Here is a 27,447-nt window from a genome sequence, read left to right as displayed (position 1 = left end):
CTGAGGATCTGATTGGCTGTCCTGTACTAAACTTTCCCGTTCCATGTCACCGCTTATCTAATCTATGGGCCAGACCGGGGGCCAACCGTTGGAACGTTGGAACACCCATTAGAAGTTCCACCAACCTTGGAGGATTCGAAGCTTTTGCGGGCTGCAACTTTGTGTGCCCCCGCGAAGCTTCACATACTTCTTTTCTGAAATTCAAAGGCCCAGTCTGTGATCTTCTATATTATCCTCCGCTTTCTTCCAAGGAGAGGAGAAAGCGGATATCTTCCCAAGTTTGTCTCCAGCATTCTCGCATTCAATGTCGCAGGCCTGTGACCGGCGCAATGTCACGTCCAGTCACATCGCAATACGCTCAGAAGTACCATGTCAACTTTGGCACATCTAGGGAGCGTGAATTCTATAAGTAATCTACCCACCTACATAAACATACCGTTGTTGCCCATAGGCTAACTGTGCGCCCCGCCTTAATAGGTATTTACCGCCGTACCATCTCAACCCACACGCTCTACACCATATCGGCCCCGTTACACCGTCAAATGAACATGTCGCTCGATCCTCGGCGGACCCGGTCCTCACGGCATTCGCCCAGCTAGGCACTTTACGACTGAATGCGCAGCGCTCGTTGATCTCGCTCTTCGGTCGAAACGAACAACATATTCTCACAGAAGCCACTCAAACCCTCAGTCTACAGGATGATAGTGACCACAATGCCCGAGATGAGCTTTGGGTTGGGAGTTGTACTATGTCATATGAGCGCAGCTTGTGTAAATCAGTTATGAATTCTACGCCGAATACGTCAAACGCCAGGGAAGGCGTCTTTGTTGTGCCCAATCTTGCTGAAGATAAGGCATTCAAGGACCATGTGGATGTGACTACATTCCCAAACATTCGATTTCTGGCGTCGAGTCCTATCATCAGTCCAAAAGGTGTGGTGATTGGATCCTATACAATTTTGGACGACCAACCTCACGACCCTCTGGACGACAAGTCGCTGCAATTCCTGGTTGATATTGCAGCTACCGTCATGAATTACTTAGCAACTAGTCACTCGAAAGTCCAACATTTCCGCAGCGAGCGCATGATGGTTGGCCTTGGAAGTTTTCTCGAGGGAAAAGGCAGTCTGCGTAACTCATGGGTCGTCGACACTGAAGTTCCTCAGACGATGCCTGGTGGTATGGAACATGCAGAGGGGCACGTCAATCGGGAGCAGCAGGAAAAGCAAATTTCGCAAAACGTGGCTCAGGCCGTGGCTCAAAATGACGCACCAAGCCATCTCCCTTTTCGTCCATACAATCTTCATATCCCTAGAAGCAAACCCCTACAGGGGGATAAGGAGAAATATCGGTCACTTTCCAACTCGAGCACCAGCAAGAGGGATGCCAGGGCCTTATTGAAACTCAAAGAAGCATCTCAAGCGGCCATGGCAACCGACAACGATCAGTCAAGGCAGCAATCACCGAAGGATGATTATACTGCCAAAGTGAATGAAACGTTTGGACGCGCAGCCAACCTCATCCGCGAGAGTATCGAAGTGGAGGCAGTTGTCTTTTTCAACGCCAATTTCGGCTCCCAGGAAGCTTTGGTGGACAATGCGAAGTCTGACACGGAAGGCAGTAGTTTTGAAAGCTGTTCTTCGGGCGATGAGGCCACATTCCGAAGCTCCCCCAAACGTTCTTTCCCAGATCGGGATTTTCTTGGCCCTGAGCAGGCTACAAGCTCAGGCAAAGCTACCGTGAACCCATGTGAAATACTCGGATTTGCCACTTCGAATGCCTCTAGCGTCAATGACCAGCCGACGGAAGATAACAAAATCGCATTATCGGAGTCATTTCTTGGCGGCCTTTTGCACCGATATCCTCGAGGCAAGATTTTCAATTTTGGCGAAGATGGAACTGTCTCATCTGATGACACCGGTGACGGCGTAATAAAACGATTTTTGCGACGCCCTGGGGGCAAGAAGTACAAAAAAACACAGAAATCCCTTGTGCGCCAGGATGCTCAAACCTTGCTTCAACTTGCTCCCGAGTCTCGAAGCATCATCTTCTCGCCTTTATGGGATTCACACAAGGGTAGATGGTATTCGGGGGCTCTGACGTGGACGAAAGCGCCCCACCGTGTCTTCACCTCGAATGATGAGTTAGCATTCCTCTTGACATTCGGAACAAGTATCATGGCAGAAGTGCACAGACTCGGTTCTCATTTTGCCGATCGAGCAAAATCAGACTTGCTCTCAGGTCTCAGCCATGAACTTCGATCCCCTCTGCATGGTATTTTCGGGACAGCAGAGCTCTTCAGTGACACCGTTATGGACGCGCTGCAACGAGGATTTATTCATACGATTTCCTCTTGCGCATACACACTACTGGGCTCGATAAATCAACTCCTCGAGTATGCCAGTATCAATGATGTTCGACCGAACCCTGTCGCCAATCCTCCAGGTGGCGGTATTTACAAGCGTCCTGTCGACCGGAAAGTGGCCGCAGCCCGCCGGTCTTCGCATTCTTCACATTGTGGAGAAAATGATGTCAATACTTGTGTCGAACTTGATGCTACGTTAGAAGACGCAGTTGAAACTGTTTTTGCTGGCTATTCCTTCTTCAGCAGTTCAGGGTCCCCTCTTCGGGGTATCGCCGGCGCTCCTACATTGGCTGGCAAACAGCCAGATACACGGGATGGGGTTAAGGTGGTTTTGGACATTGATCGCACCCACAGTTGGAAGTTTTCAACGCAGGCTGGGGCTTGGCATGTCATCCTCACGAATATCTTTGGGAATGCCTTGAAATTCACTCGAAACGGTTATATCTACGTCTCTATGAAGGCCTCTCCAGCCAAATTCGGAAAAAGCGGCGAGGTCACAAGCTCAGCAGTCACCGTGACTGTGAAGGACACTGGATGTGGGATTGACCCGGATTTCCTGAATAACGGACTATTCACTGCTTTCTCACAGGAAGATTGCATGACAACCGGCAATGGTCTTGGGTTGAGCATCACACGCCGGATACTCTTATCGCTTGGCGGTGATATCCAGGTCAACTCCGAGAAGAATGTTGGCACTGAAGTCGTGGCAACTGCGACCCTTGATCATGCGTCTGCTCTGGACAACCTCGAAAAGTTGAATAGTCACTCCCCCATCACCATGGCGCAAAGGCTTGCACGCGGAAAGACTATTGGAATCTTAGGTCTCGGAACTTCTGAATCAGACACAGCTCTATCCACATCGTTAAGAAAGCTGTGTCAAAACTGGTTCTCCATGGAAGTCCGTCTAATTGGGTCCTCACAAACACAATTCGCCCACTGTGACTTATACATATCTTCTCATGAATATCCGGATATAGGGGATCATGAAACCAGGGCTATTACGCCTAGACCGGGCGTTAAACTTTCTTCGCCCGTCATCACAATATGCCCATCTGCAAGAACCGCGCACTCGATGTCTGTTGAAGCTCAAAATCGCGGGGATGCACATGTGCTCGAGTTTATCAGCCAACCATGCGGAGCGCGAAAATTGGCAAAAACATTAGAAGCCTGTATCAACCGTCAGCAGCTGCGGGTTGACTCACTCCCGGGCGAAGAAAACGTACCGGACTGTTCAGGGAGCTTCCCAGCGGATCTCAGCACCAATGAGCCTCAAATGGACTTGTTTCTTAGCCCGTCATCAAATGGAGAGGTCAGCGAACCCTCCACGAAAAAAGTGGCAACTAATTCAGAAACATACAGCCAAGGCTCAGTGGGAATGCGGGGGTCGTTAGGACTCTCTCAGGGGGATATTGACGACCAGCCTTCTCCATCTAAAGAAGCCACCACCCCTGGCCACGAGACACCCGTGAAAAAGGAAAATGACCTTGTATCAGACCCTCCATCGACGGTTCTTCTTGTGGATGACAATGATATCAATCTCAGAATTCTTATGGCTTTTATGAAGAAGTTGAAATGTGATTGTCTTATTGCGCAAAACGGAGAAGAAGCCGTCGAGGTGTTCAAGGCCAATTGCTCTGTCATTGGAATGATTTTCATGGGTCGGTATTTGAAACATTAACCTGGATTTCCTCTGACGATCTAATACTCTTGACAGATATCTCCATGCCAATCATGGACGGCTTAGAAGCTACTAGACGAATCCGCGAGTTTGAGAAGACACTGGAAACCCAGTCTCCTGTCAGAATTGCTGCCTTGACTGGCGTTGCGCAAGCCGATATGCAACGTGATGCGATTGGGTCTGGTATGGATTTATTCCTCACCAAACCCGTACGGCTAAAGAGTTTACTGCCGATAATCAAAGGCATATTGCCCCCGAGCCATGCACTATGGCAAGAGCAGTAATCAACGGATTAACCTCAATCAACTTGGGCCACACTTTGCGCTCTTGCATGCAAGAGCATCATTCATATACCCCATGTGCACCAATCCCCCTGCCGAAGCTCCCCGGATTTCTTATGTTAATACACGACCCTCAACCAGCCTGTTCTATGCTTGTACATATAACAATACACGCAGTAATGTACAATCATCCCGTCCATCACATCCAGTTCTTATTCTGTCTCAAAACAAAATATCCTCCACGTGGTGCGCTCTTACCGGATGGGGTGAAAGTGCTGATCGAAAGATAATACTCCCATCAGATATCATAGTAGGATGTCCACTTGTTTGTGCAAAGCTTGACTCGAGATTGAGAATGACTAAGTCTAGATTCCAGAAACGTAAGCCGAAGACGCTGAGCGATGTTCTTTTTCAAGATAATTATCCGCTGCTCAAAGTTTACGAAAAGACATCAAACACAAACAAGTTCAATTTATACATAACGCCATAGCTCTATAAGTCCAAATGCCAGCTCCCAAACACCAATCCCAATGAAAAGTCTATCTACTTAACTCCCGAACAGATGCAACAGGCAACATCTCATCCTTCTCCTTTGAAGTCCACGCCGCATTCTTACCCCATGAACGGGAGAATCTCTCAAGCGCAGCCGTAAGTGCACCCATCTTCGGTTCTATATGTTTCGCCCACTGCTGGACAACATAGAGCAGGAACGCGAAAAACATAACGAGAATAACCCCAAGCCGGAATGGGCTCGGCGTTGGAATATAAGACTCCGGGTCAGGTGTTCCATCTGCCCTTAAAACCGGCTCGAAGCCAATCGCCATGGGCAGATACAGAAGATAAACCAGAACGGATCGCATTAGCGGTCCGTGGACGAGATACAGCGGGAAGCTGATCGACCCAAACCACAGCAGCATGGGGTGGGAGAGCATCCGTCGTAAGGAGGGAGAAAGCATCACGCCGAGACATATCATCTGCGCCCCGAGACTGGCGTAGTAGCGGCTGACGTTGGCATCTTTTGGGAAGAAGGTTTCGGCAAGCGATGCGAGCTGGGAAGACCATGCTGTTTGGTCGGCGTATTGATCGGGGTACGAGCAGATGTAGAGGCCGAGTGTGACGAGGCCGTAGGGTAGGATTTTAAAGATCAGGCGTGGCCGGAGCGCTGTCAGGTTGTAGAATGATAGTTCCGCTAGTATCATGCCAGCGAAAATATTTGTTCCAACAGTACCTGTAAGAAATTATCAGGGGTGTATTTTGTATTGTGAGATTATCCCAACGTACCATCTAGGGTTGCCCAGCTGTAGGTGTATAGGACCATTTGCGCACAGAAGCGGAAAAGTGGCGTGGTATTTACCAAAGCTAGCAGGGTCATGAATACATATAGTGAACCACGGAAAAGGGGTAGCAGTGCCCATTGAGGTTGGTCGTAGGCATTTTCTCCATACATCCAAGTTCCCGCTATCTGTCGTATCAGATCCACGACGGCAGCGCCCAAAGATGGGCTTCGTTGGGGACTTGTCGCTCTCAGCCAGTATGCGTCTACCCTTTTGCCCAATTGAAAGGCACCAAACTGACATAAAAGCCAAGCTAAAATCGTCATTAGGGCAGCGGGGAAGACCAGTCTCCACTTGCGCCGGAAGGCGCCTGTCGAGAGCGCAGCAAGAGCATCGGCCGTAGCTCCTCGTCGGGCTAGCTGGAGCGGCTTTAGGGCATTCACGAACCCGAGTAACACCAGGAAGATGGCTACCCAGGCCTGGCCCTGTATGACGAGTCTAAAAAATGGTCGCTGAAACAAAATAGACTTTCCAGTTTCCGCGAAAGACGGCGGGATCAGATATGTCGCAAACGAGAGACAGGTATGGCTAGCGACCACAAAAAGCGCGGCAATTCCTCGGAGACCCTAAAAGGACACGCTAGTGAGTGCCGGTTTCACAACATGAGGGAGATTAGAAATAATACTCACATCTGCCCAGCTAGTGGGACGGATGTAAGATGCAGATTGCTTGGTCGCCAGGTCGACAATGGCCATATTGGGATCATGTACTCCGTACTGGTCAATAGTATAATGCAGCTGCTGCAGCTCCCCTGGCACATATACATAAATCCCGTTGGTAAATCATGCCTTATTCCGGGGAGACATTTCGAGCAATAAAGTCTCGAAATGAATGCGAAAACGTTAATGTGAGCTCGAATTGAAATAAGTTGACAGTTGACATCTATCCGAAAACGGAAGGGTTCGGGCTAACCACATATCACGGCCATGTGCAGACCTCTCCGGGTGCATGGGGAGTTGAGAGGGGAAGCTCAAATATTAATTGACATATTTAATTGGTCTAGGATTCAGGGGCTATGTAGTGAGGTGGAAGAATAGTCGATCGCTTATGTTGTACTCCGTCTGCGGTTCTCATCCATAGATGTCCTTTTTAGTAGTCTTGCTGAAGCCTTCTGTATGCCCTGTTAGATTATTTTCTTTGGATATTGGCATTATAACTACCTAGGTAGTCTATGTAGGGATAAAATAACTAACCACAGAATATAGGAAAAACGTATGATGCACATATATAATATGTGTAATATGCGACTATAAAAGTCCAGAGTTCCTGATCGACACTCGAATTTTCGATCTATCCATTTTTTTTTATACAAAGACCACAATGCGAATGTTATAGACAATAATTAAATACAAATAGAGTAGAATATCCAACGGTCAGTCCACTTCATATGAATACTAATGTACTTTGTAGTTGAACCCCTTTGTCCATGTTACGTCACCTGACACTAACCTGATCAGGGCTTTGTTGATTTTGCTTCAACTGCGCCTGTTTCTCTTTTCCCTTTTTCCACAGTCCTCTGGCAGGCTGTCTCCCAATTTGGTCTCTCAGCTATTGTCTTTCGTTTCTCCAAATTTGGCATTCATTCTCTAACCCCTTCGGGATTCTCTTTTGTTGGGATCCCTTTCTTCCGGCCCGAATCTTCTATGGTTATCAATCGATAGCTCTCCTTCAGCGATAACAAATGTCCAGCGAGAACTCGGTGCGAAATCGTGGCCATGGTCACAGAAAACGTGAATCCTCGATATCCGCCTCCCTCGGCTGATTTCGACCTTCCTGGCCGGCACAGGGGCCCTTACCCACCCCGATTGGCATCTTTAGTCGATCCACGCGCGCGAACCGCAAATTCCGACCCGAGATCCTCACCTCACTCTCCCCACTCTGCACCTCGCCAGCGATCGCGTTCGCCTCTGCCGCGGCATCACAATCCTCATCAATATCCATGGCCGCCCACTCCGCCTCACCATGGCCCCTCGCATGGTACGAGGGGCGAATGGAAAACCCCTAGACCTACCGGTCGCCCTCGACTCTACGCCACACCACCTGACACCCATCCTCCGAACTGGCATGCGCGAGATGACTTTGAACGGCCGCATCGGAAAGCTGTTCCTGCGCGAGGCGGGCTCCGGATATCTATGTCAACATCTAGGTTGAATAATAGGCGGCCAAGGACGCAGGAATCTATCGAGCGCCGCCCACAGGATTTGAGCCCCCAGGGACAGCCCATGTCACGCTTCCCAACAAACGGACCCGACGAAAATCCTCCCCGCCCAAGCGTCAATTCGTCCGAAACCTGGCGCTCGAGCATTGAACAACAAAGCGGAACAGAGCGCAGCAGTGTCCTAACCAAGAGCAGCTCCATCACCGATCTCTCACCGGATACCCCCGACGCGCCTTATGGCATGGATAATGGGATGAGTGTCGAAGACGCGATTTCAATGTATCTTGATGGCTTCAGCGACGTGACTGAAGAGCCCGGATCGCCGAAATCTCACGCAGGGAGTAAAGCGCCATCAGTGACACCCCCGCCATCACGCGATTCACACCTACATGAAGTACACCCACTAGAATTTCCGTCGCTGGGCGACGTTCCGCCGATACCCTCGATGCCAGAATTTGCCACCCCGCAAGACAAAAGGCTAGACTCGTTGTTTTTGCCAAACTCGACTTATTCCGAACCTACACCTATACCGCCCATACTTCCAGAATCCCCGCCAGAACCCACACCGTTGGAACCTGGACAGCCAGAAGATCCACCGGAACCCGACCGATCAGACCCTGCTATTCCAGACTCTCCGCGCGATCCCACTCCCTCCGCATCGCCGATAGCCGAGGTGCCTGAAGTGACACCTGTACACCAACGACAGCCCTCGAAAAAAGTGTTTATTCCGGGATTAGTGCCGCCAGAACTCCGCCCTGGAAACGGAGCTCGAGACGATTACGGATTTCGCAAAGCTACGCAATATGTAAGCCTGGATGAATACGAGGCATGGAAAGGGTCCTACTCCAACCATGTGACGCAGCGGAGAGCCAAATGGTGTGAATTGCTCAAGGAGCACGGGCTACCCACATCCAAACCCACAACATTCCCGCCGCAGTCTTCGAAGGTCAAACGATTTGTTCGCAAAGGAATTCCTCCCGAGTTTCGAGGTGCAGCTTGGTTCTATTATGCCGGCGGGTACGAGCTTTTGAACCGGAACATTGGCCAGTATGACGAACTTGTTGCGAAGGCCATGAGCTCACCGAGTAACGACGACAAGGAGCACATCGAGCGTGATCTCCACCGCACATTCCCTGACAACGTCCATTTCAAACCGGAGGTCAGCCAGCAAGCAGAACCTTCCGGTAGCAGCAATCCGAACTATTCTAATGTCACGACGGAGACACAGATGATTCAGTCCCTACGGCGGGTTCTGTATGCTTATGCCCTGCATAACCCGAAAATCGGATATACCCAGTCTCTGAATTTCATCACGGGAATGCTCCTTCTTTTCCTCCCCGAGGAAAAAGCATTCTGGATGCTACATATCATTGCCGCAGACTACTTGCCTGGAACACATGAAATCAGTCTGGAAGGTGCCAACATCGACCTCTGGATTCTCATGGTCCTGCTCAGGGACTCCATGCCAGGCATTTATTCCAAGATCGCTTCCATGGGAGGAACCCCCTCCGGGCGGGGCAAAATGCCTCCTTTGACAGTGAACTCTCGACTGCCGGACATAACCCTGGGATTGACCAACTGGCTTATGTCGGTCTTTATCGGAAGTTTACCTCTAGAAACCACCCTCCGAGTTTGGGATGTTTTCTTCTATGAGGGCTCCAAGACTTTCTTCCGAGTGTCTTTGGCAATCTTCAAAGCATGCGAGAAGGACATACTCGGCGTGACAGACCCCATGGAGGCATTCCAGATTGTCCAAACTCTCCCCAAAAAACTGCTGGATGCCAACACGTTGATGGATGAATGCTTCGTACGTCGAAACCGCGTCGGACAAGGTCGTATTGAGGAACTTCGAGCTCAACGCCGGACGGCTGTCCGCGAAGAGAAGCTGCGGCGATCAGTAGCCTTCGGTAAAGGTCAACTTCATTCCGGGACGGATGATTTCACCGGCCGAAGCCGCACACCAATCCCGGGCCTCGAGCACCGGGTCGTCGGTTCCTGGCGTCACTTGAAACAGCATGCATTTCGATAAACGAATGATCATCCCGGCGTTCGTGTCTGTTGGGCGTCATTCTCAGACAGGGGCCCTTTGGGTTATCTCCTTAATGTCCGTAATTGTAATTGTGAAGTTGACGTGGTTTAGCGAGGGCAGTTGTCTGCATTATAGGCGTCTTGGCTTCGAAGGGCGAAATGGGGGAATCGAGCATTTATGGCATTTATTTTCTCGCATTTGTACATAGACCCATGGAAATTACAAACGCATCTAAGTTCTGTGCCAAGCAGGCAACAGACTTGGCAATTCTCAAATTTCAAGTCATCCTGGGCAGTATCCCTATAGGGCTGTAATACCAGGAGACCAGGGAATAACTTGAATATTACAAGACAAAAGCTGGGCAAACTGTATGATTCGTCGCTCAAGCCCCTTGTTTGGCTTTGCAAATTTCCTACAACAGTTGTACATATTTCTTGACAGGGAGGTTGTTTGGCATGCCCTCTCTCAGTATAAATTGAGTGTTGATAGGGTTGTAGGACTGAGATATAACATTTGAAGGGATGAAGAATCGGTATATTCAGGATATAACAGGTAATTAAGGGATCGGAGAGTTACGTTCCTAAATAGACCACAACCAAAGAGCCTATCTACAAATTCGATATCATATAAAATCTCATAAGATATGGTACCGAATTCTGTTATGGGAAAGTCCCCAGTCGCCCCACTCTTCCAATTTTCTGGTCCAAGTTACATTTTGGGTTTTCACTGTACATATGTATCCTCATGTGGTATGCATATGTCCTCTTGCTTGGAATCGGAATGAAATCAGTTCGTCGCGCCATATATATAGAGGCGATCGAATGCTTTCAACCTAGTACCGAGAGAAATCTTGCCAAACCGTTTCAAAGATAGAAAAGCAAGTCTGAAATTTACTAGTGCCTTTCTTAGTGCCTTGGGTGGATCCGTAGGTTCGATCGGCGATCCCAGGTAGGGCTGCTCATTTGAGTTCCCGATCGAAGATTTCCGGCTGTTTTGGTTCATGTCGTCACCAGTCTAAAAACCCTTGCTGCCCCTTTTATTTTGTCTTTTTCCTTTTTGGTCTTTTCCCCTTCTCTCAGCTTCACAGACATGAGTGGCCAGGCTGCCAGCTATTATAACGAGGGCTTCCCTCAGGGCCAGCCTCAGCCCAACTATGGGAACTATCAACAGCCAAATGCTCCGCCTGCGCCATACCCACAGCCAAATTACCCGCAGCCGAATTACCAGCAGCCTACCTATCAGCAACCTCCACCTGAGCCCAAGCCAGCGTCGCAGTACTATCAAAATGTCCCAGAGTCCGGCTATAGCTTTGACCAGGCGTTCAAGATCGAGAAGCCCAAGTGGAATGATCTGTGGGCAGGTCTCTTGGTGAGTTGGGCCATGTCGCACTCATAACTCCCTTCCAAACTGACTTGTTACACAGTTGATCGCTGTCTTCCTCGGCTATGTCGCCGTGTCGGGACTTACCATCCACAAGTATGCCACCGACAAAGGCTTCAATGGAGGAGGAATCTACGACTCGGCCAATGATTTCTCCCTGGACACCAACACCCTCGTTCTATTTGTCTTCGTCCTCGTCGTCGCCCTAGTCTTGTCTTTCCTCTATTTCATGGGTGCAAGACACTTCACCAAGACCTTCATCTGGGCGACCTGCATTCTCAACATCGTTTTCGCCCTCGCAACAGGAATCTACTACATCGCGCGCAAGCAATATGGTGGTGGCATCGTGTTCCTCCTCTTCGGTATCTTCGCAATCATCTGTTTCATCAGCTGGATCCCGCGCATCCCCTTCACTGCCTTTATGCTACAGACCGCCATGGACGTAGCCCGCGGTTACGGACACATCTTCCTAGTCAGCGCGATAGGCGGAATCGTCACAGTCGCTTTCGCTGCTTGGTTCTCCGTCACTATGGTCTCGATCTACGTAGCCTACGAGCCCGATTCCAGTGACACCAACCCATCCTGCGCGAACGGCGGCTGCAGCAGAGCCAAGGTCATCGGCCTTGTCGTCTACGTGACCTTCGCCATGTACTGGGTCAGTGAGTGGATCAAGAACACCGTGCACACCACCGTCGCGGGTGTCTACGGCTCCTGGTATTTCTTCAGCAAGTCCGCCGGCGGCATGCCCAAGGGCTCAACCCGTGGCGCCTTCCGTCGCGCGACTACATACTCCTTCGGCAGTATCAGTTTCGGCAGTCTGATCATCGCGTTCATCAACATGTTGCGGCAGGCGTGCTCGGTTGCGCAGCGACATGAGGCTGCGGAGGGTAACTTGGTTGGCAGTATCTTCATTTGGATTCTGGGATGTTTCATCTCGCTGCTGGACTGGCTCGTTACTCTTTTCAACCGCTACGCGTTCTGTCACATCGCGTTGTACGGGAAGGCTTATATACCTGCTGCGAAGGATACCTGGGCTATGATGCGCGATCGAGGAATCGACGCTCTCGTGCAAGACTGTCTTATGGGTCCGGTGTTGACTATGGGCTCGACTTTTGTCGCCTATGTCTGTGCGCTGTTGTCCTATCTCTATCTGCAGTTCACCAATCCTGCGTACAACAGGGATGGTAACTTCACTGCCGTCATCATGGCGTTCGCTTTCTTGATTGGCTTGCAGGTCTGCCAGATCTTCATGACTCCCATTGGTAGTGGTGTGGAGACTATCTTCGTGGCTATGGCCTGGGATCCCCAGGTCATGATCAATGACCACCCGGATATCTACTACAAGCTGGTCCAGCTTTACCCTAAGGTTCAGCAGGCAGTCCACGCTTAGGTTTCCCGGACGCAAGGCAAAGCTCTTGAAGTTCGACCGAAATGGTTCAATGTCTATGTCCATAGGCGGAATATATGTCCGCCTTTTTATCGCTGTTACGAATGATCAACACAAATCGGTGCACGTTAATTAATTGAAGATACCGCACGATCAATATCATTGCAACCATGTTTCATGTATCATTATCACTTAAGTCCAATACTGTCTGAAATAACAATCTCCCAGAGAAACTTCCAATATAAACTACTGAACCCAATGCCGAAGTGAACCCAGAATCACCCTCCCAAACCAAACCCTCAAACAGATACTCAGTCAAACTTACAAAGCAACCATGACAGCCATAACAGCCGCAACCCCAAGCACGGCAACACCCCCATGCACCCCAGCGCCCGCCGCCGCAGCCCCCTGGAAAGGCGAGAAACGCGTCGGATCAACGCCAGAAGGCACAGCCGAAGAAGTCGGCCCAGATACCTTCGAACCAAACGACGACGAAGCCGCACCACCCATCAAACCATGTCCACGACCAGGCGTCGAAGACGCCATAGAAGGCATACTACTCGAGGCCGGGATATCGACGGGAATCTGCGAGATATGCAGAGGTACCTGAGGGACAGGCGTGTTCTTGCAGCTGCAGTCGGTGCGGGTCTCGGTTACGTAGACGACGCGCGGGGCAGCTTCCGCGCGCTTGTTGGCTGGTTGCATTGGGCTGCTTGCGTGTCTGGCTGGCTCGGCTTCGTCGGAGTCGGACTCGGAGTCGGGATCGCAGAGGGCGGATGCTAGGGTGCTTAGGTCGAGGCCGGTGCAGGCGGGGGCGGATGAGGTTGTTAGGGTTTCCAGGGCGGATTTGTTGGCGCAGAAGCATTCTTGGGAGGTTTTGTCTTTGCAGCTTGTGAAGGCTGATGGATCGATGTTGCCGATTGCGGCGCTCTGGGGGTTGTTAGGGGTTGTTAGGGTGGTTTCAGGGTTGGGTTGGGGTTCTTACGGCGCATTTGAGATAGTCTTCGGTTGATTGGGCTAGGGCGCCTACGGCGAGGAGTGAGGTGATGAAGTAGCGCATTTTGGATTTGTTGTGTTGTTCTTGGAGGGGAGGTGTGCGTTGGCTAGGAGTGGTACTAGAGGGATATCTAGTATATAATAGAACAAGCTATGGACAAACCAGCCGCCGGGTCGAGAAATACTCTGTGCTTTATGTACAATTGGATTCTCGCGTCAGTAAACATTTGCTTTGACATCACATCCCTTCATCCCTGCTGAGGGGTAAATGGAGTCTGTGACGTCCAGGAATTCGACGTGGATAGTTCCCGATATAGTGACGGTGCTTGTCTTAAGAGATAAGCTTCATGTGGCATTTTGGTTGGACTCCTACGAGACCACAAACGCTTGATCCTCTTTTCCTTGCATTGGAATGATAGAAGAATGTGCCAGATGCCACGTCCCTGTGGCGTTCCTGGTGTATCCCTAGGTCCCTTATACTCCGAGGAATGTTTGAGTGAAAGACCAAGGGAGGGTCTCATTTTTCCGTTTCATCGATCCTCCACGTCTAAAAGAAGGGAATTACCGTTCAATTGTGGCCAAACCAACAGAGCTAGGGCTCTGTCGATATTTGCATGTGATGTTTCGACCTTCGAAGTGTCGAAAGTACAGCCACTTTGAAGAATTCAATGACCTAGCTACATAGACATGTAGGTTTTCTATTCCTTTTTTGGTCTTTTTACGAATGCTATCTCACTTTTTCATTTCCAGTGTGCTTCATTTGGGCAGATGCAACATACAAGGAGCATATTAGCTTAAAATAATCAATAGGCACTCAAGGAGAACAATGTACCTCCTATTCTCTATATACATTGAACATTCATATCAAAATTTCGACTCTCGAGGTTTCAAACTCCACAAAATCTAGGTAGATCATTAGGTTGTCGAGTGCACACTGCTCGGCCGCTGTTAAGATGGTCCTGTGATGCTCTGTTTCTTCGAGTACCACCGAATTGAGGCACCTGCAAAGAACGTAAGGCCCCCTCTGTGATTTGGAATCATCCTTATCCTCGTGTTCAAGCCCAGAAAACAACTCTTCCTGCCCTTCTTTCGTATGCGAGCTCTTTAATAATTGCGCATGAACTGTATCAAGTTTGTCGTCGAGCGTCCACCAACTCAACCATACGCCGGGAGTCTTCCCCATGGCCTTCTGGAAAACCGCTGCCCGCAGAAGATAGCTAGGCAGTTGGTCCGCTCGAATGTAATTGGGCGGGTCCCCAAGTTATATTTTATATAACGGATGCCATGTCCTATGCCGAACGGGTTGATGACCTAGATGCTACTGGTCATACCAGTGTCGAACGGTCTCCGCGTCAGTCCTTTTCGGAAGAACATTCGAAGTTTGGCCATGGACCAGTCTGCCGACGAAACCACCTTGTGTATTGCACTGCTGGTGGTATGATTCTGGCCTATTCTGAGGGGTGGAAAAGATTCACGTAGCAGAGCTCGGGCTGCTGGATGAACGATGTGCTTGTTGCCAACATATGGCCTCCAATTATATAGACTCAACGACAGTGCGAAACACGGCGGCACAACCCATTCGCCGTTCCTTGGCAAATGAGAACACAAGGATTGTCTGGTGTCTGGAAATCCGAAGTATGAGAAATGCTGGGAATTCTCTGGCGGCTTGCAGAGAGAGACCAAGGCTGTACTGTGTCAACGAGACGAGGAACGTGTTTGAAGATTTGGGGGAGGCGACATAGTCGTAGTCTTTGCTTTTTGATGCTCATTCGGGCAGGGCTCCGCAAAGGCCATAGATTATACGGCAGCACAGCTCGGATACCGAGTAAGAGTTGACCCAAGAGATATACATTCCCGCTTTAGCGGGAACGCTGTTCAGTGTAGGTATCACCATGGTCACACGTGATATATTGGAGCGATGTTGGTCCTTCACTTCGAGGGTTTTTGGGGACAAAGCTGTGGGTGGATATAGAATGGCCCTATGGTGGGCTTGTCCAGATTGGATGCGGAGTATGTATATAAATATAAAGAGTACAAAGATAAGCCGTTGTGCTTATATCATACATTCCATAATTATTGAAGAAGAGAGAAGGGAAGAGAAAGTGGGTGGCAGAGTGCGATATATAAGTCTTTCCGGGAGGCCTTCATGCCTGCTTGTTCTTTGCTAATGTGATTTCTAGCATCTTCATTGGCTGGTTTCCTTTGATGTTCTTCTAGTAAATACAGCATGAAGTCAGAAGCTGAATAGTAAATAGTAAACAAAGTCCCCATTCAAAGGACCACGTCCAGACCCGCATTATCGTGACGGTCACAAAGAAACTACCTTAGATACCTCTCATTGGGGGTTTTGGAAAGGCTTGAATTACAGCTTGCACTGAACTTATAAAAGATCAAAAGTGTTGCCAAAGAGAAATGATATAGGTGTCGAGTGTCATTACCTCGAAGAACTATCAAATTGGGTATAACAGTAGAACTAAAGGCCTAACTAACCCAAACAACAAGCCTAATCGCCTCGAACCGTTCAATAGAAAAGAAATACAAAACTGACCAAAGACGTAGAATATGAAGACCCAAGCCCAGCTCAGAACTTCTCACTGGTCACACACCGTGTTGAATTGACCAATACCCAAGCCAATATCTTCACAATGACCGTCAATCCCTTCACAATCATATCCAAGCCAAAGAACAGTATACGCAAGACAGCGCGAGTAATTCCAGGCAACTTCTTCCCCTCTCGCGACGAACTCTTCCCATATCGACCATACTTCTCCAAATCAAACTCCTCAACCACAACCTGCTTCTTCTTACTCTTCTTTGAGCTCGGACTATTTTCCTGCGACTTGGAAGATGACTTGTTCCAGAACTTGAAAACACTTTTCTTTCCCGAGGCCTCTTTGGACCTTTTCTGCGCAGATTTAATCTGCGACGCCAAGTTCATGCTCTCTGCTGCGTCTTCGCGCTCAGCAACCGTCGTAATCAGTTTGCCCTCGACGACGGGCAGTGAATATGGGCCGAGAGTGTGGGAGGTCGGTGGTCTAGACGACCTTGGGGATCCGAGAACCATATCTGCAAGGAGAGGGTTCGTGGCTTCGTCTGAGACGGCGACTGCCAACATTGCAGCGATGAGAGAGTCGATGGCGTATAGAGAGGGGATAGTAGCGATCACAGCAGCCGGGGAAATCGACAATGTTTTCGTGGCGAAATCCAAGGACGCGAGTGCCTCGTCTGGGTCTGTGACGGGGAGTACGGATGTGCGTGCATTGGCAGCTTGCTGAGAGGCTTCCACGGCCGTCGAAGAGACGGGGCCAGTTACGATGATTGCTGGCGGTTGGCGGGGAGAGGCGTCGCTTGACGGTGCGGAGACGGTGATGTGCACCATTCCTGAAGACTGGGATCGCACGGGGGAGAGTGGGATTCCGGTGGCGCCGACAAGAGCGGCCGGGTTGTGTCTTGAGAGATAGGGGTGTCGTAGCTCGTATAGTCGTCGATGGCGGTTCCAGGACAGGCGACAGGACTCTTGTGCTGCGGCTCGTTTGAGTGCATCGCTTTCTACTTCTGTTGTTTCGGCGGGAGTTAGGTGGTGTTGTTTGCTGATCTCGTCGGCTTGGTCTATGGCTAACATGGCTGCTAGTTGAGAGAAGAGGATTGTGACGAGTCCGTCGTTTGGATGTTCGCGGCGGATGCGGTCTTCGAGGCTCATCATCATGATTGGTACGTCGTGGTTTGGTCTGGAAGGATCACATCTGCTTAGGGATAGTTCATTGGTTGAATATGTTTGTAGTGTGTAGAATGGGTTCTGGGAGTTTCCAAGGATAAATGTAGCGGGTCCTGTTCTGGGAGAAGTTAGTATCTATGTATATGTGGGAGGCATCAAGTCTTACTTTGTCATGCGTAGATTCAATGTTCCAACAACATCTCGCGTTCCCTGGCCATTGGCTGCTTCCCATAGCATCTTTAGTTCCTCCATAGATGAGTAGGTGACCTCCTCGGACTCCAAAGCCTCAGTTGGGAAGTTGAGGACACTCGCAGGCACAGTCTTTGGCCCGAGAACATTGTCAATCTCAGTGTTCGTCGTCAAGGTAAGCTTGGGAGGTTTCCGAGAAGACTTGACGGGCCGTGGTACACCTGGAAGCTGTGGATGATACACCTGCTGATTGAAAGGCAGTTTCGGATCAAACTGGGGAAACATTGACCTCATCGGGACTGAGGCAGCAGACGACTGCGATGACTGCGGAGAGACAGTGGACGCCGTAGTATGATGGCTGCTGCTGCTGCTGCTCTGACTAGCATGTGAAGGCAATGCTTCATGGTTCATTTTCTTGGCTTGACGATTCTGACTGTGCATGGACTGAGGAGATTTCGAGTCCTTGGATGCTCCCGCCACAGGCGGGGATTTGGACCTTGAAGCATGACTCGGTGGGGGTGAAATACTCTGGGTGTCTTCGATAATCTGCAGCAGCAAGGATCCAGTCTTGCCAGGATCCTTGATCTCCTCAAGAGGAATGGAAGAAGCCGGCTCAGACGTGGTTACTGGATTTTTCCCTTTGCGAAATGGATTGTTCGATCTCTTTACCTCAGGCGATGGAGGTGGAAATAATTGAAATTGATTCATCTTGTCACTCATCAACGCTATAAACAACAGATCGCGAAAACAGGGGGTCTCGACTGAGATATACCCCCATTCTCACCGAATATGTGCCATAAGCCCGACCAAGCAGAGGACATGGTTTGTCGAGATGTGTGACAACCCTGCTGAGACGGTGGGCGCTTAACCCATTGGGGGTGTGATTGGCCCCCATCCTGGGATGGGCACGTTCGTCTGCAGTAGCGGCGCTTCGATGCGGACTGGTGATTGGTGGTTGGACCATGAGGAATCTATATTTATCACAATCCGGAGATTATATTGGCTGGTTATTTTTGCAAGAAGTCGGGGAATAAGCTCGTTTGGCCCTGACCCTGTTGACCCTGGTCTCTGCATATTCGGTCTGTCGGCTCCGAACATTCTTAAATGGATAATCTTGAATGGATAAATTCAGAAGAATCACAATCAATAGGTTGCATGGTATATAATTAAACTCTTTGAAAGCGCCTAACTGAGGTTGCTACACAGCATCGAATATCGTATATGCCACCCGATGGCCTAAAAAGCGTTGGTCATGATCCTTCGGGGAATATTTCGGATTTGGAAAAAGGACAATCTTGAAACGGACGCTAATAGTGTTGAATAAGATATGGAATGCAATTTTATTTTAAAATCTTCTCTATTTCCCGAACAAATGGGTAATTTACATGGTAGAACCCTCCAACTCCTCCAAGCGGTGCATATCCATATCCTTCTCCAACAGAGGAATGACGTAAGGGTCGAAAGTCTTCCAGTAAGGGTTGTTGAGGTGGTATTCCTGCGACGATTCCTGGGCGTAACGCTCGACGATGGTGAAGTCCTGCTTGTCGAAAACAGACTGCATCACGAACCAAGAGAGGGTTTCCTTATCGTTCGAGTAAACATTGGAGGCTTCAACAAGCTTGGCCTTGAGCTTGGAGATGGACTCTTCGTCCGGCTTGGCGCGGAGGTCTGCTGTTGTTAGCGTGGGAAGTAGCACTGGCAGGGATATTCACATACGAACGACGATTGTGTAAACCATGATGGATATGTAGGGGGGAATATGTAGGGGAATTGAGGGGTAATGGACCGAGACAGTCAAATATTAAGTACTGAAATACTTTATGACATATTTAGTCCATCGGTGAGAGAATTCAAGGTGGACCGATGTAAATCCCCGAGATTTACCCCTAGTGATCCCGGATCTGGTGGGATAAGCTTATTTCCACATGGTCTTGAATGTTACAATCTAGAATTGGTTGTTTATATATTTTAATGATCTTATTTACATGATAGTGTACAATTACTCGTTCTTCCCTTGGTCTTGACCCAAGGCCTCAGTGTGCACACTGTAGGTCAGGCCTTCCGCCATGGAAATCGCACCCTCCATGTTACCCTTGTTATACAAGAATAACCCTTGGAGAGCAGCTGCGCTGGTGGTAATAGACCGATCAGCCTTGTTGCCCGATTCATCTTCGATCAAGCCAAGCTCCTGAAGCCGATCCAAGAAAAGTTTGCGATAAACCCCGTCTGTATCGAGATCTTGATAGAATCGATCCCATAGGCTGCCGACCTGGTAACGAGTCACTTCGCCCAAACGGACAGTCATATCCACACGCCCAGGACGCACCAAGGCCTCATCGAGTTGTTCGACGTGGTTGGTAGTAAGGAAAATGATGCGTTCCTCCGCACTGGCGACTCCGTCAAGTGCATTGAGCAGTCCCGAGAAAGTCACATTGGCCCCGCGGTAACCATCTGCGTCGCTTTGCTCGCGGCGGTTCGAGAACGCGGCATCCACATCTTCCAACAGAACCAGCGTTCGATTGGGAACAATCGTGAGCAGATGATTTAATCGGTCATCTGTCAAGCCACGCTCGCTCAGGTTCAGAATGGCGATGTCGTAATCCAACTCGCCCGCCAGTGCCTGAATAAAAGAACTCTTGCCGGTACCCGGAGGACCGTACAAAAGATATCCTCGTCGGTATGGGATTCCACGGTCGTGATACCATGATGAACTTGAAATGAAATCTTCCACATCCGCAACGACCCGTTCCTTGACTCCCTCATGGAGGATAACCGACTCCAATGGACGCTTCCGGCGCGGATTTCCAAATGGTTTCCACTCGGTGCCCCAGCTATTATAGATTGTCGTCTTGCCTTCATGGCCTTTCGCGGCGTATGCATGGGCTTCGGTGAAGAGATCCTCGAAAATGTGGCGTTGAGAATAAAGGGTGGTGAGGGTGATTGTCTCCCATGGCTTTCCAGTTTGAATGTCACGGGACTTCGACTCGCGCATACGGTTGACAAAGACAAACGCATTCTTGTACCGTAAAATGTGCTTTCCAGGCCCCGGGATCAGCGAAAAGTGTGTGTGAATTGCTCCGTTCGAATGTTCGACCTTCTGGGTTTGGATGGAGAGGTGGCGCATTCCGGGTGTGATCTTTTGGAGGAATCGGTCCATATAGGTAGAGCTATTCGCTGCAGCTTTACTTGCATTGAGCTGTGATTTCTGGTAAAGAGTCATCCAGTGTAGAAACCACGGATAGGAGTCGTCTTTGATGTTGATCTCGACATCCACCAGCATCCGCCGGCGGAGAAGAGCAGCGCCATGTCGCACGCCTTTCTGTGCAAAAGTCAAACCTGCCCCGAGACCTGCGAGGCCGAATCCCTAGCAAGATAACAATATTAGCACATCGCTGGAGGAGCGAAACACTACCAGGTCTCATACCGCTGTGAACAAGGGATTATTGGTTAGCTGCGAGAGGAGGCTTCCGTCGCCTTTCTGCGCTGACTCTAGTGCCTGTGTTCTCTGCTGCAGAATCAGGTCGCCCGCAGACGGCGCAGCACTAGGAACCGCATTTGGCTCCATACCAAATCAACAGTGTCGTGAAGATCGCGAATACCGAAACGATCGATAAGCACAGATATCGGAGTTACGACGGGCCGAGAATTTGACGTACCCGCGGTCGTGTCACGGCGAAGTCCATGGGCCAATCAACGACATGTGGGTGAACTACTACTTCTACAACACCTGCCAAGGCTGGAATGTACCACTTTGACCGATGTCGAAGTATTCAAGATGGAGGCGGAGGTATGAGTTTACACTCCGGGGGCGGTGTTCTTCACACGCGTCGGCGGAAGCCTAACGTCGGAGATATCGGAATTAAAAAATAACTTTCTGCGTATTGCATTCCTCTCCCCAAAAGCCTTCTTGTTCGTTGTCTGAACGAGGGGGTTCCTCTCTATAAAAGCCTTGACCTCCCATGCGACCCTTCTTCCGGTCCCCGCTTACTCGGCGGACACGGTACGGACGCGCTATTTATCCAACAATCCGCAACATGAGCACCCCACCTACTACCGAAGTGCTATATGCGCTGACCGTGGCGAAATCCCCCGCTAGACCTAGCCCAGAAGATGTCTTGGAGAAAAGTCATCATGGAAAGAACGGATTCAGAAATCCGTGGGAGTAAGTGTGACTCTGTGACTTGGGTTTTCCATCTTTGGTCGCATAGACTAACCAGTACCGCCGTGTCGCAGGTCTTTCCGCGATATGGATTCGAAAGATATCATGCAAATGATGATGTAGGTATTATTCTCGAACATTGAAGCAAACAAGTCACTAACGCGTGAAATTACAGCACTCGTCGATTGAAGGGCAAAGCGAACAACCCCGATACCACCCCGCCAACCGTCACTGTTCGCAAGCCCGAATTTCTTCCCAGCAGAGATACTCCCAAGCTGCGTGCAACATGGCTTGGACATGCATGCTATTATGTGGAGTTCCCCAGCGGTCTCCGAGTGCTGTTTGACCCAGTGTTTGAAGCGCGTTGTGGACCGTGCTGCGGACCATATCATCTAGGTCCCAAGCGCTACACTGAGCCTCCATGTCAGATCAAGGATATCCCTGTCATTGACGCGGTGGTCATCTCCCACAACCACTACGACCATCTGTCCTACCCAACTGTGTCGGAGATCGCGAAACGACACCCCAATTGCCATTTCTTCGCGCCACTAGGTAACAAGTCTTGGTTCCACAGCTCAGGCATCGAAAACGTAACCGAGCTGGATTGGTGGGATGAGCGTGATATTGCAATGTCACCCAAGGAGGGAAAAGACCCCCAAGTTGAACCAGTAGGCGAAGCTTCTGCCACAGCCGATATCAAGGCACGCATCAGTTGTCTGCCTTGTCAGCATGTTACTGCGCGCAGTCCTTTCGACAAATACAAGACACTATGGGCTTCCTGGGCCATTGAGTCCGGTGGTAGCAAGGTGTATTTTGCTGGGTATGATAAGCTCCCCAAATCCACATCAGAATGTTGCTTTGCTAACCTCCACTCCAGTGATTCCGGCTATAGGGCAGTGGACGAGCTACCAGAAGGGGAGGATGATTGGGACCCCAAGTACAATTTCCCAATTTGCCCTGCTTTCGAGCAGGTAGGGGAGTTCCGTGGACCATTTGATCTTGGCTTGATCCCCATTGGAGCATACGCCCCTCGTCATATTTTCAGTGCAGCACATTCCGACCCCCACGACGCTGTTCGCATCTTCAAAGATACCAAGTGCAAGAAGGCATTGGGCATGCACTGGGGCACTTGGGTACTTACTGAGGAGGATGTGCTTGAACCTCCCAAAAAGCTCAAGGAGGCACTGAAAAAACATGATATCGCCGAGACTGGTGTTTTTGATGTGTGTGATATTGGGGAGAGCCGGGAGTTCTGAACAAAACCCCGTCTCGTGTACATTACTTCCATGGCCTGTCTAGGCCCGTGCTTGTGATTCCTTTTTTTTTTTTTTCTTTTTGTATGTTTTCATATCTGAACATCGCCCTTCACGCATCAGCGCATCTTGTACCCTTGGTTCATACTTCTGCTAATTACCGTTTCTATTTTCACTTGAGGCTGTCGATAATACCTGACAAATTTACCCAGAATGTTGGTTGTGTGGTTTCGTCGTCATGCTTACCCAGCTTCCTATATAATTTCATGGTTGTTGATGAACGGTCTTTCGTGAAAACGAAAGAACTGCCCTTGCAGGCTACTATCAGCACTCTCGTTCTCAAGAAAAGGCCACGGATACACACATGGACCTTTCCAAAGGTTTTCCGACGCAAGTGAAGATGCAAGGCCGTTACACCTGGCTATAGAAGGAAGAGGTGCACAAAACCAGAGTCGGCGAGACCCAAACTCCCGGAAAGTTAAAGATTTCATCTGGCCACGAGGAAGCAAACGAACAAATTCCAAGCCTGAGATAATGAACCCCAGGCCGAGGACGCTGACGAATAGAAGACTGCGTACCTAGCTACATTTGCTGGTAGGTCTTTACGGTCTGCGGGAGAAAATGGCCCATAACACGAGCTGTGATGTCATACCGTCTCATACGAGCCAATTCATTCTAATGTTGAACTTCTTCGAATCACCCGGTGCCTCTCAATCTATGCTATGTAGTAACGAAGCCGCTTCGCATGCTGGAGTCGGAGGTGGCGATTTTCGAAGCTGATTCGTCTCTACAATGTTTCCTTCTTCCAGGGACCATTTAAATTTTGTAGCGACACACAATGAAATAGACCAATTGCGACTCTATATATTGAACTACAACCTTGTACACCTGTAGAGTCCAAATGTTAAGATGTAAACTAGATAACCAAGTTGGGGATGTTTGCCTGGTTTGTCAGGGCGGAACGCTAACCATATATGGACTAGTCCGAGGGAGCTCCCACTTCGCCTGGAAATTTGATGGAATGCGGGCGAACAGCGTTGAAGTCGGAACTCTTGGATCATCATCTTCGTGCAATATTTTTTGGATATTGGCAAGAGATAAAGACCGTTTTATACCCTATTCCCACCCAAACTACAACAAAACACCGCCAATATGCAGGCTCCGGTGGTGGTGATGAGTATGTTACCCCCCATCGAGTTGCTCCCCTTTAAGTGCTAACAGATCATCCAGACACCAATTCCGGCGAGCGCCAGGTTGGCCGGAAAGCACAGATGTCTAACATTACCGCGGCGAAGACGTGCGCTACCCCTCGATTCTCCGTTGTTCTCCCCTGACCGATGCTAATTCAATAAACACCAGTGTTGCGGATATCATTCGGTCATGTCTCGGACCCAAGGCGATGTTGAAGATGCTTCTTGACCCTATGGGTGGTATTGTATTGACCAACGATGGCCACGCTATTCTGCGAGAGATTGAAGTGTCGCACCCTGCGGCCAAGAGCATGATCGAGCTCAGCCGTACTCAGGACGAGGAGGTCGGAGATGGTACCACAACAGTCATCATCCTTGGTATGAGAATATTCATATCGGAAGACCCGATGGCAAATGCTGATATTCTGTAGCCGGTGAAATGCTCGCCCAGGCCATCCCCCAACTCGAACGCAACATCCACCCCGTCGTTATCATCCAGGCTTTCAAGCGTGCCCTCGCCGATGCCCTTCAGATCGTGGAGGAGGTCTCGACACCCGTTGACATTCACGATGACAAGGCCATGTACAGCCTTATCCAGTCCTCCATCGGAACCAAGTTCGTATCCCGCTGGTCAGAGCTCATGTGCAGCCTCGCATTGAACGCTGTGCGAACCGTCTCCTTCGATATTGGTAGTGGAAAGCAGGAAGTCGACATCAAGCGCTACGCCCGTATTGAGAAGGTCCCCGGTGGTCAAATCGAGGACTCTGAGGTGATTGACGGTGTGATGGTCAACAAGGATATCACGCATCCCAAGATGCGTCGCAGAATCGAAAACCCCCGTGTTCTTCTCCTGGATTGCCCCCTGGAGTACAAGAAGGGCGAGTCCCAGACCAACATTGAGATCTCCAAGGAGGATGACTGGAACCGTATTCTCCAGATTGAGGAAGAGCAGGTCAAGCACATGTGCGAGGCCATTCTTGCTTTCAAGCCTGACGTCGTTATCACTGAGAAGGGTGTTTCCGGTAAGAAAGTGGTCTGATCAGGGTGATTGATTGCATGTTCTAACCACCGAGCTTTACTAGATCTTGCACAGCACTTCCTGGTGAAGGCCAACATCACAGCCCTCCGTCGTGTCCGAAAGACCGACAACAACCGTATTGCCCGTGCAAGCGGTGCTACCATCGTCAACCGTGTCGATGATATCCAGGAATCCGATATTGGTACTGGGTGCGGACTGTTCGAGATTGAGAAGATTGGTGATGAGTACTTCACATTCTTGCGCAAGTGCAAGTCCCCGAAAGCCTGCACAATCCTGCTGCGCGGCCCCTCCAAGGATATCCTTAACGAGGTTGAGCGCAACTTGCAGGATGCCATGTCCGTTGCTCGCAACGTTATCTTCCACCCTCGTCTGTCTCCCGGTGGTGGTGCTACTGAGATGGCTGTCTCCGTGAAGCTCAGCCAGCTTGCCCGCTCCGTTGAGGGTGTCCAGCAATGGCCATACAAGGCTGTTGCCGACGCTATGGAGGTCATCCCCCGGACATTGGCCCAGAACGCTGGTTCCAGCCCCATCCGTGTGCTTACCAGTCTCCGTGCCAAGCATGTCGAGGGTCACCACTCCTGGGGTCTGGATGGCGAGTCTGGCAACTTGGTTGATATGAAGCAGTACGGTGTTTGGGAGCCGGAAGCCGTCAAGCTTCAGAGCATCAAGACTGCGGTCGAGGTAAGCTCCCTACTTTTTTTTTTTCTCATACTACGTTTCACTAACATATCTCTCTCTAGTCCGCATGTCTCCTTCTCCGTGTCGACGACATCTGCAGCGCAAAGTCCGCTCAACAGATTGCCGGCGGCGGCGGCGGTGGCGGCGAGGAATGATTGATAGACCAAAAAGAAAAATGATACTTGGACTCGAGGTCCATACATAATGTTACACGATTTGCCTCATGGCTGTCTTCCTTCTGTATGAATATCCTAGATTCAAAAACCAAATCCAGATGGGTATCTTCGTATCGTACACAGCCAGCACTTCAACCTCCCTCCACTAGTCTTCTTCGTGGAAAATGACACCAGGAACTTCCTGCTGGGCCACCTGGCCATCCACAGCGCCTCCATCCTGGCCTTCCATATTGACCATCGAGCCCGGGGCAGCCGAGACCTCCATAGGAGTAGTATCATTTTGACCACCATTACCCTTCTTCCCGCGCGCATTCTTCTTCTTCTCCCTCCTGCGCCGATTCTTCTCCGTCTTCTCATCATCCCTGCGCTTCTTCTCCTCTTGTTCTTTCAGCCAAGCCTCATTATTCTTTTCATTATCCACCTCGGACTGCATCAACCGCAGTCGTTCATACTCCCGCCGCCGACTGGCCTTGTACACGTGGAATTCACCGGAGCCCGCACCGGCCGATGATCCCTGCACATTGGTGACGATCTCCGGCGGCGCCGAGAGGGACGCTACGGTGCGCGGCTTCAGGGTATCCGGTAATTGGATGTCTTTGCTGGGGTCTTTGAAGAGTGTCTGGATCTCGCTGGCGACCTCGGAATGCGGTGTCATGGCGCGGCGTTTTGTCGGCCGCTTGCTGCGTGGATCCGCGCTTGTGGGGATGGATTCTGGGCCTGGCTCGGACATTGTGTGGGTGTTGGGTTGAAGAGAGGTGATGCGACCGCGTGGAATCGGTGGGTTTTGCGCGCGTGAGAGGAATTGGGGTCTTCTCCTTTTCACTGGCAGTGAAGAGGCTTTCCCTGAGACACTAGGTGACAGCCAAAATGCTGGTTTAGTGGGTTTTGATTGCTCGAGTGCAGTGGGAATCCTTGGATGGCAAGTAGAAGGTAGTAACAAGCTCCAGATGTAGATTTGGGCAACCTTCAACCGTCGGAATACTCTAACCGCCTTCGGTTAGCGGCATAAGCACATGGTAGATAGATCGCCCTGTGCAAAGCTGTTTCTTCCTGTGTCGTATATTGTTTAGCCTGGGATAATTATTTCTATTCTATTTTGGCTACTAATAATTGCTTATATTCTAGATACTGTAGTGGTGATATCCAACATGGCCACTGTAGGAAATTATAGGCATAGAATGACAGGTCTTTACATGTTAGAACACTGTTACAGCAAGTTATACCATATCTTGATTCAAAGTGGCCTCCTATTAAAAAATAATTGGCATACCAGGACGGATCCTTGACTGTTTCAAAATTGAAGAACATCCAATTTACATCTAGTTGGACTTCAGATTCTAACCGTTTTCCTACTTTTCCTACGCCGAGTACTCCTGAATGAAGCAATTAACTACATAGCTAGAATGCCAGGACCATTTACGTCTAATAGCGTAATGCACAT

At 49.9% G+C, this 27,447-nt stretch overlaps 12 protein-coding genes across 12 annotated transcripts; 6 read left to right on the top strand and 6 right to left on the bottom strand.

Moving 5' to 3' along the window:
* Nucleotides 1-329: 329 nt before the first annotated feature.
* Nucleotides 330-4,326, top strand: N7489_008605 (putative sensor histidine kinase/response regulator; the record flags this gene model as incomplete). The annotated part of the gene is made up of 3 exons (XM_056714355.1): nt 330-409; nt 478-4,022; nt 4,079-4,326. 3 exons carry the CDS (start codon nt 330-332, stop codon nt 4,324-4,326), a joined length of 3,873 nt encoding a protein of 1,290 aa, XP_056561977.1.
* Nucleotides 4,327-4,862: 536 nt separating this feature from the next.
* N7489_008604 (acyltransferase family protein) lies at nt 4,863-6,352 on the bottom strand (the record flags this gene model as incomplete). The annotated part of the gene is made up of 3 exons (XM_056714354.1): nt 4,863-5,551; nt 5,605-6,223; nt 6,287-6,352. The coding sequence occupies 3 exons, from the start codon at nt 6,350-6,352 to the stop codon at nt 4,863-4,865; spliced, it is 1,374 nt and encodes a 457-aa protein (XP_056561976.1).
* Nucleotides 6,353-7,372: 1,020 nt separating this feature from the next.
* Nucleotides 7,373-9,844, top strand: N7489_008603 (putative GTPase activating protein (Gyp3); the record flags this gene model as incomplete). The annotated part of the gene is made up of 1 exon (XM_056714353.1): nt 7,373-9,844. The coding sequence occupies one exon, from the start codon at nt 7,373-7,375 to the stop codon at nt 9,842-9,844; it is 2,472 nt and encodes an 823-aa protein (XP_056561975.1).
* A 1,089-nt stretch (nt 9,845-10,933) lies between these two features.
* Nucleotides 10,934-12,614, top strand: N7489_008602 (choline transporter-like family protein; the record flags this gene model as incomplete). The annotated part of the gene is made up of 2 exons (XM_056714352.1): nt 10,934-11,212; nt 11,268-12,614. The coding sequence occupies 2 exons, from the start codon at nt 10,934-10,936 to the stop codon at nt 12,612-12,614; spliced, it is 1,626 nt and encodes a 541-aa protein (XP_056561974.1).
* Nucleotides 12,615-12,932: 318 nt separating this feature from the next.
* On the bottom strand, nt 12,933-13,671 carry N7489_008601 (uncharacterized protein; the record flags this gene model as incomplete). The annotated part of the gene is made up of 2 exons (XM_056714351.1): nt 12,933-13,541; nt 13,597-13,671. 2 exons carry the CDS (start codon nt 13,669-13,671, stop codon nt 12,933-12,935), a joined length of 684 nt encoding a protein of 227 aa, XP_056561973.1.
* Nucleotides 13,672-14,891: 1,220 nt separating this feature from the next.
* On the top strand, nt 14,892-15,086 carry N7489_008600 (uncharacterized protein; the record flags this gene model as incomplete). Its single annotated transcript, XM_056714350.1, has 1 exon — nt 14,892-15,086. The coding sequence occupies one exon, from the start codon at nt 14,892-14,894 to the stop codon at nt 15,084-15,086; it is 195 nt and encodes a 64-aa protein (XP_056561972.1).
* A 1,102-nt stretch (nt 15,087-16,188) lies between these two features.
* N7489_008599 (uncharacterized protein) lies at nt 16,189-18,219 on the bottom strand (the record flags this gene model as incomplete). Its single annotated transcript, XM_056714349.1, has 2 exons — nt 16,189-17,440; nt 17,489-18,219. 2 exons carry the CDS (start codon nt 18,217-18,219, stop codon nt 16,189-16,191), a joined length of 1,983 nt encoding a protein of 660 aa, XP_056561971.1.
* A 673-nt stretch (nt 18,220-18,892) lies between these two features.
* On the bottom strand, nt 18,893-19,249 carry N7489_008598 (putative quinol monooxygenase; the record flags this gene model as incomplete). Its single annotated transcript, XM_056714348.1, has 2 exons — nt 18,893-19,179; nt 19,228-19,249. 2 exons carry the CDS (start codon nt 19,247-19,249, stop codon nt 18,893-18,895), a joined length of 309 nt encoding a protein of 102 aa, XP_056561970.1.
* Nucleotides 19,250-19,510: 261 nt separating this feature from the next.
* N7489_008597 (bifunctional AAA family ATPase chaperone/translocase BCS1) lies at nt 19,511-21,076 on the bottom strand (the record flags this gene model as incomplete). The annotated part of the gene is made up of 2 exons (XM_056714347.1): nt 19,511-20,875; nt 20,936-21,076. 2 exons carry the CDS (start codon nt 21,074-21,076, stop codon nt 19,511-19,513), a joined length of 1,506 nt encoding a protein of 501 aa, XP_056561969.1.
* A 394-nt stretch (nt 21,077-21,470) lies between these two features.
* On the top strand, nt 21,471-22,926 carry N7489_008596 (uncharacterized protein; the record flags this gene model as incomplete). The annotated part of the gene is made up of 4 exons (XM_056714346.1): nt 21,471-21,673; nt 21,745-21,789; nt 21,846-22,490; nt 22,548-22,926. 4 exons carry the CDS (start codon nt 21,471-21,473, stop codon nt 22,924-22,926), a joined length of 1,272 nt encoding a protein of 423 aa, XP_056561968.1.
* Nucleotides 22,927-24,075: 1,149 nt separating this feature from the next.
* Nucleotides 24,076-25,985, top strand: N7489_008595 (chaperonin-containing T-complex subunit CCT3; the record flags this gene model as incomplete). Its single annotated transcript, XM_056714345.1, has 6 exons — nt 24,076-24,100; nt 24,154-24,220; nt 24,283-24,491; nt 24,545-25,135; nt 25,196-25,833; nt 25,893-25,985. The coding sequence occupies 6 exons, from the start codon at nt 24,076-24,078 to the stop codon at nt 25,983-25,985; spliced, it is 1,623 nt and encodes a 540-aa protein (XP_056561967.1).
* Nucleotides 25,986-26,151: 166 nt separating this feature from the next.
* N7489_008594 (uncharacterized protein) lies at nt 26,152-26,736 on the bottom strand (the record flags this gene model as incomplete). Its single annotated transcript, XM_056714344.1, has 1 exon — nt 26,152-26,736. The coding sequence occupies one exon, from the start codon at nt 26,734-26,736 to the stop codon at nt 26,152-26,154; it is 585 nt and encodes a 194-aa protein (XP_056561966.1).
* Nucleotides 26,737-27,447: the final 711 nt, after the last annotated feature.

The sequence above is a fragment of the Penicillium chrysogenum genome (genome assembly GCF_028827035.1).
Source record: "Penicillium chrysogenum strain IBT 35668 chromosome Unknown utg000005l_segment0_segment0, whole genome shotgun sequence".
Classification (NCBI taxonomy): Eukaryota; Fungi; Ascomycota; class Eurotiomycetes; order Eurotiales; family Aspergillaceae; genus Penicillium; species Penicillium chrysogenum.
The sequence above is the reverse complement of the archived record's forward strand: the minus strand, read 5'-3'. Positions and strand labels throughout refer to the sequence as shown.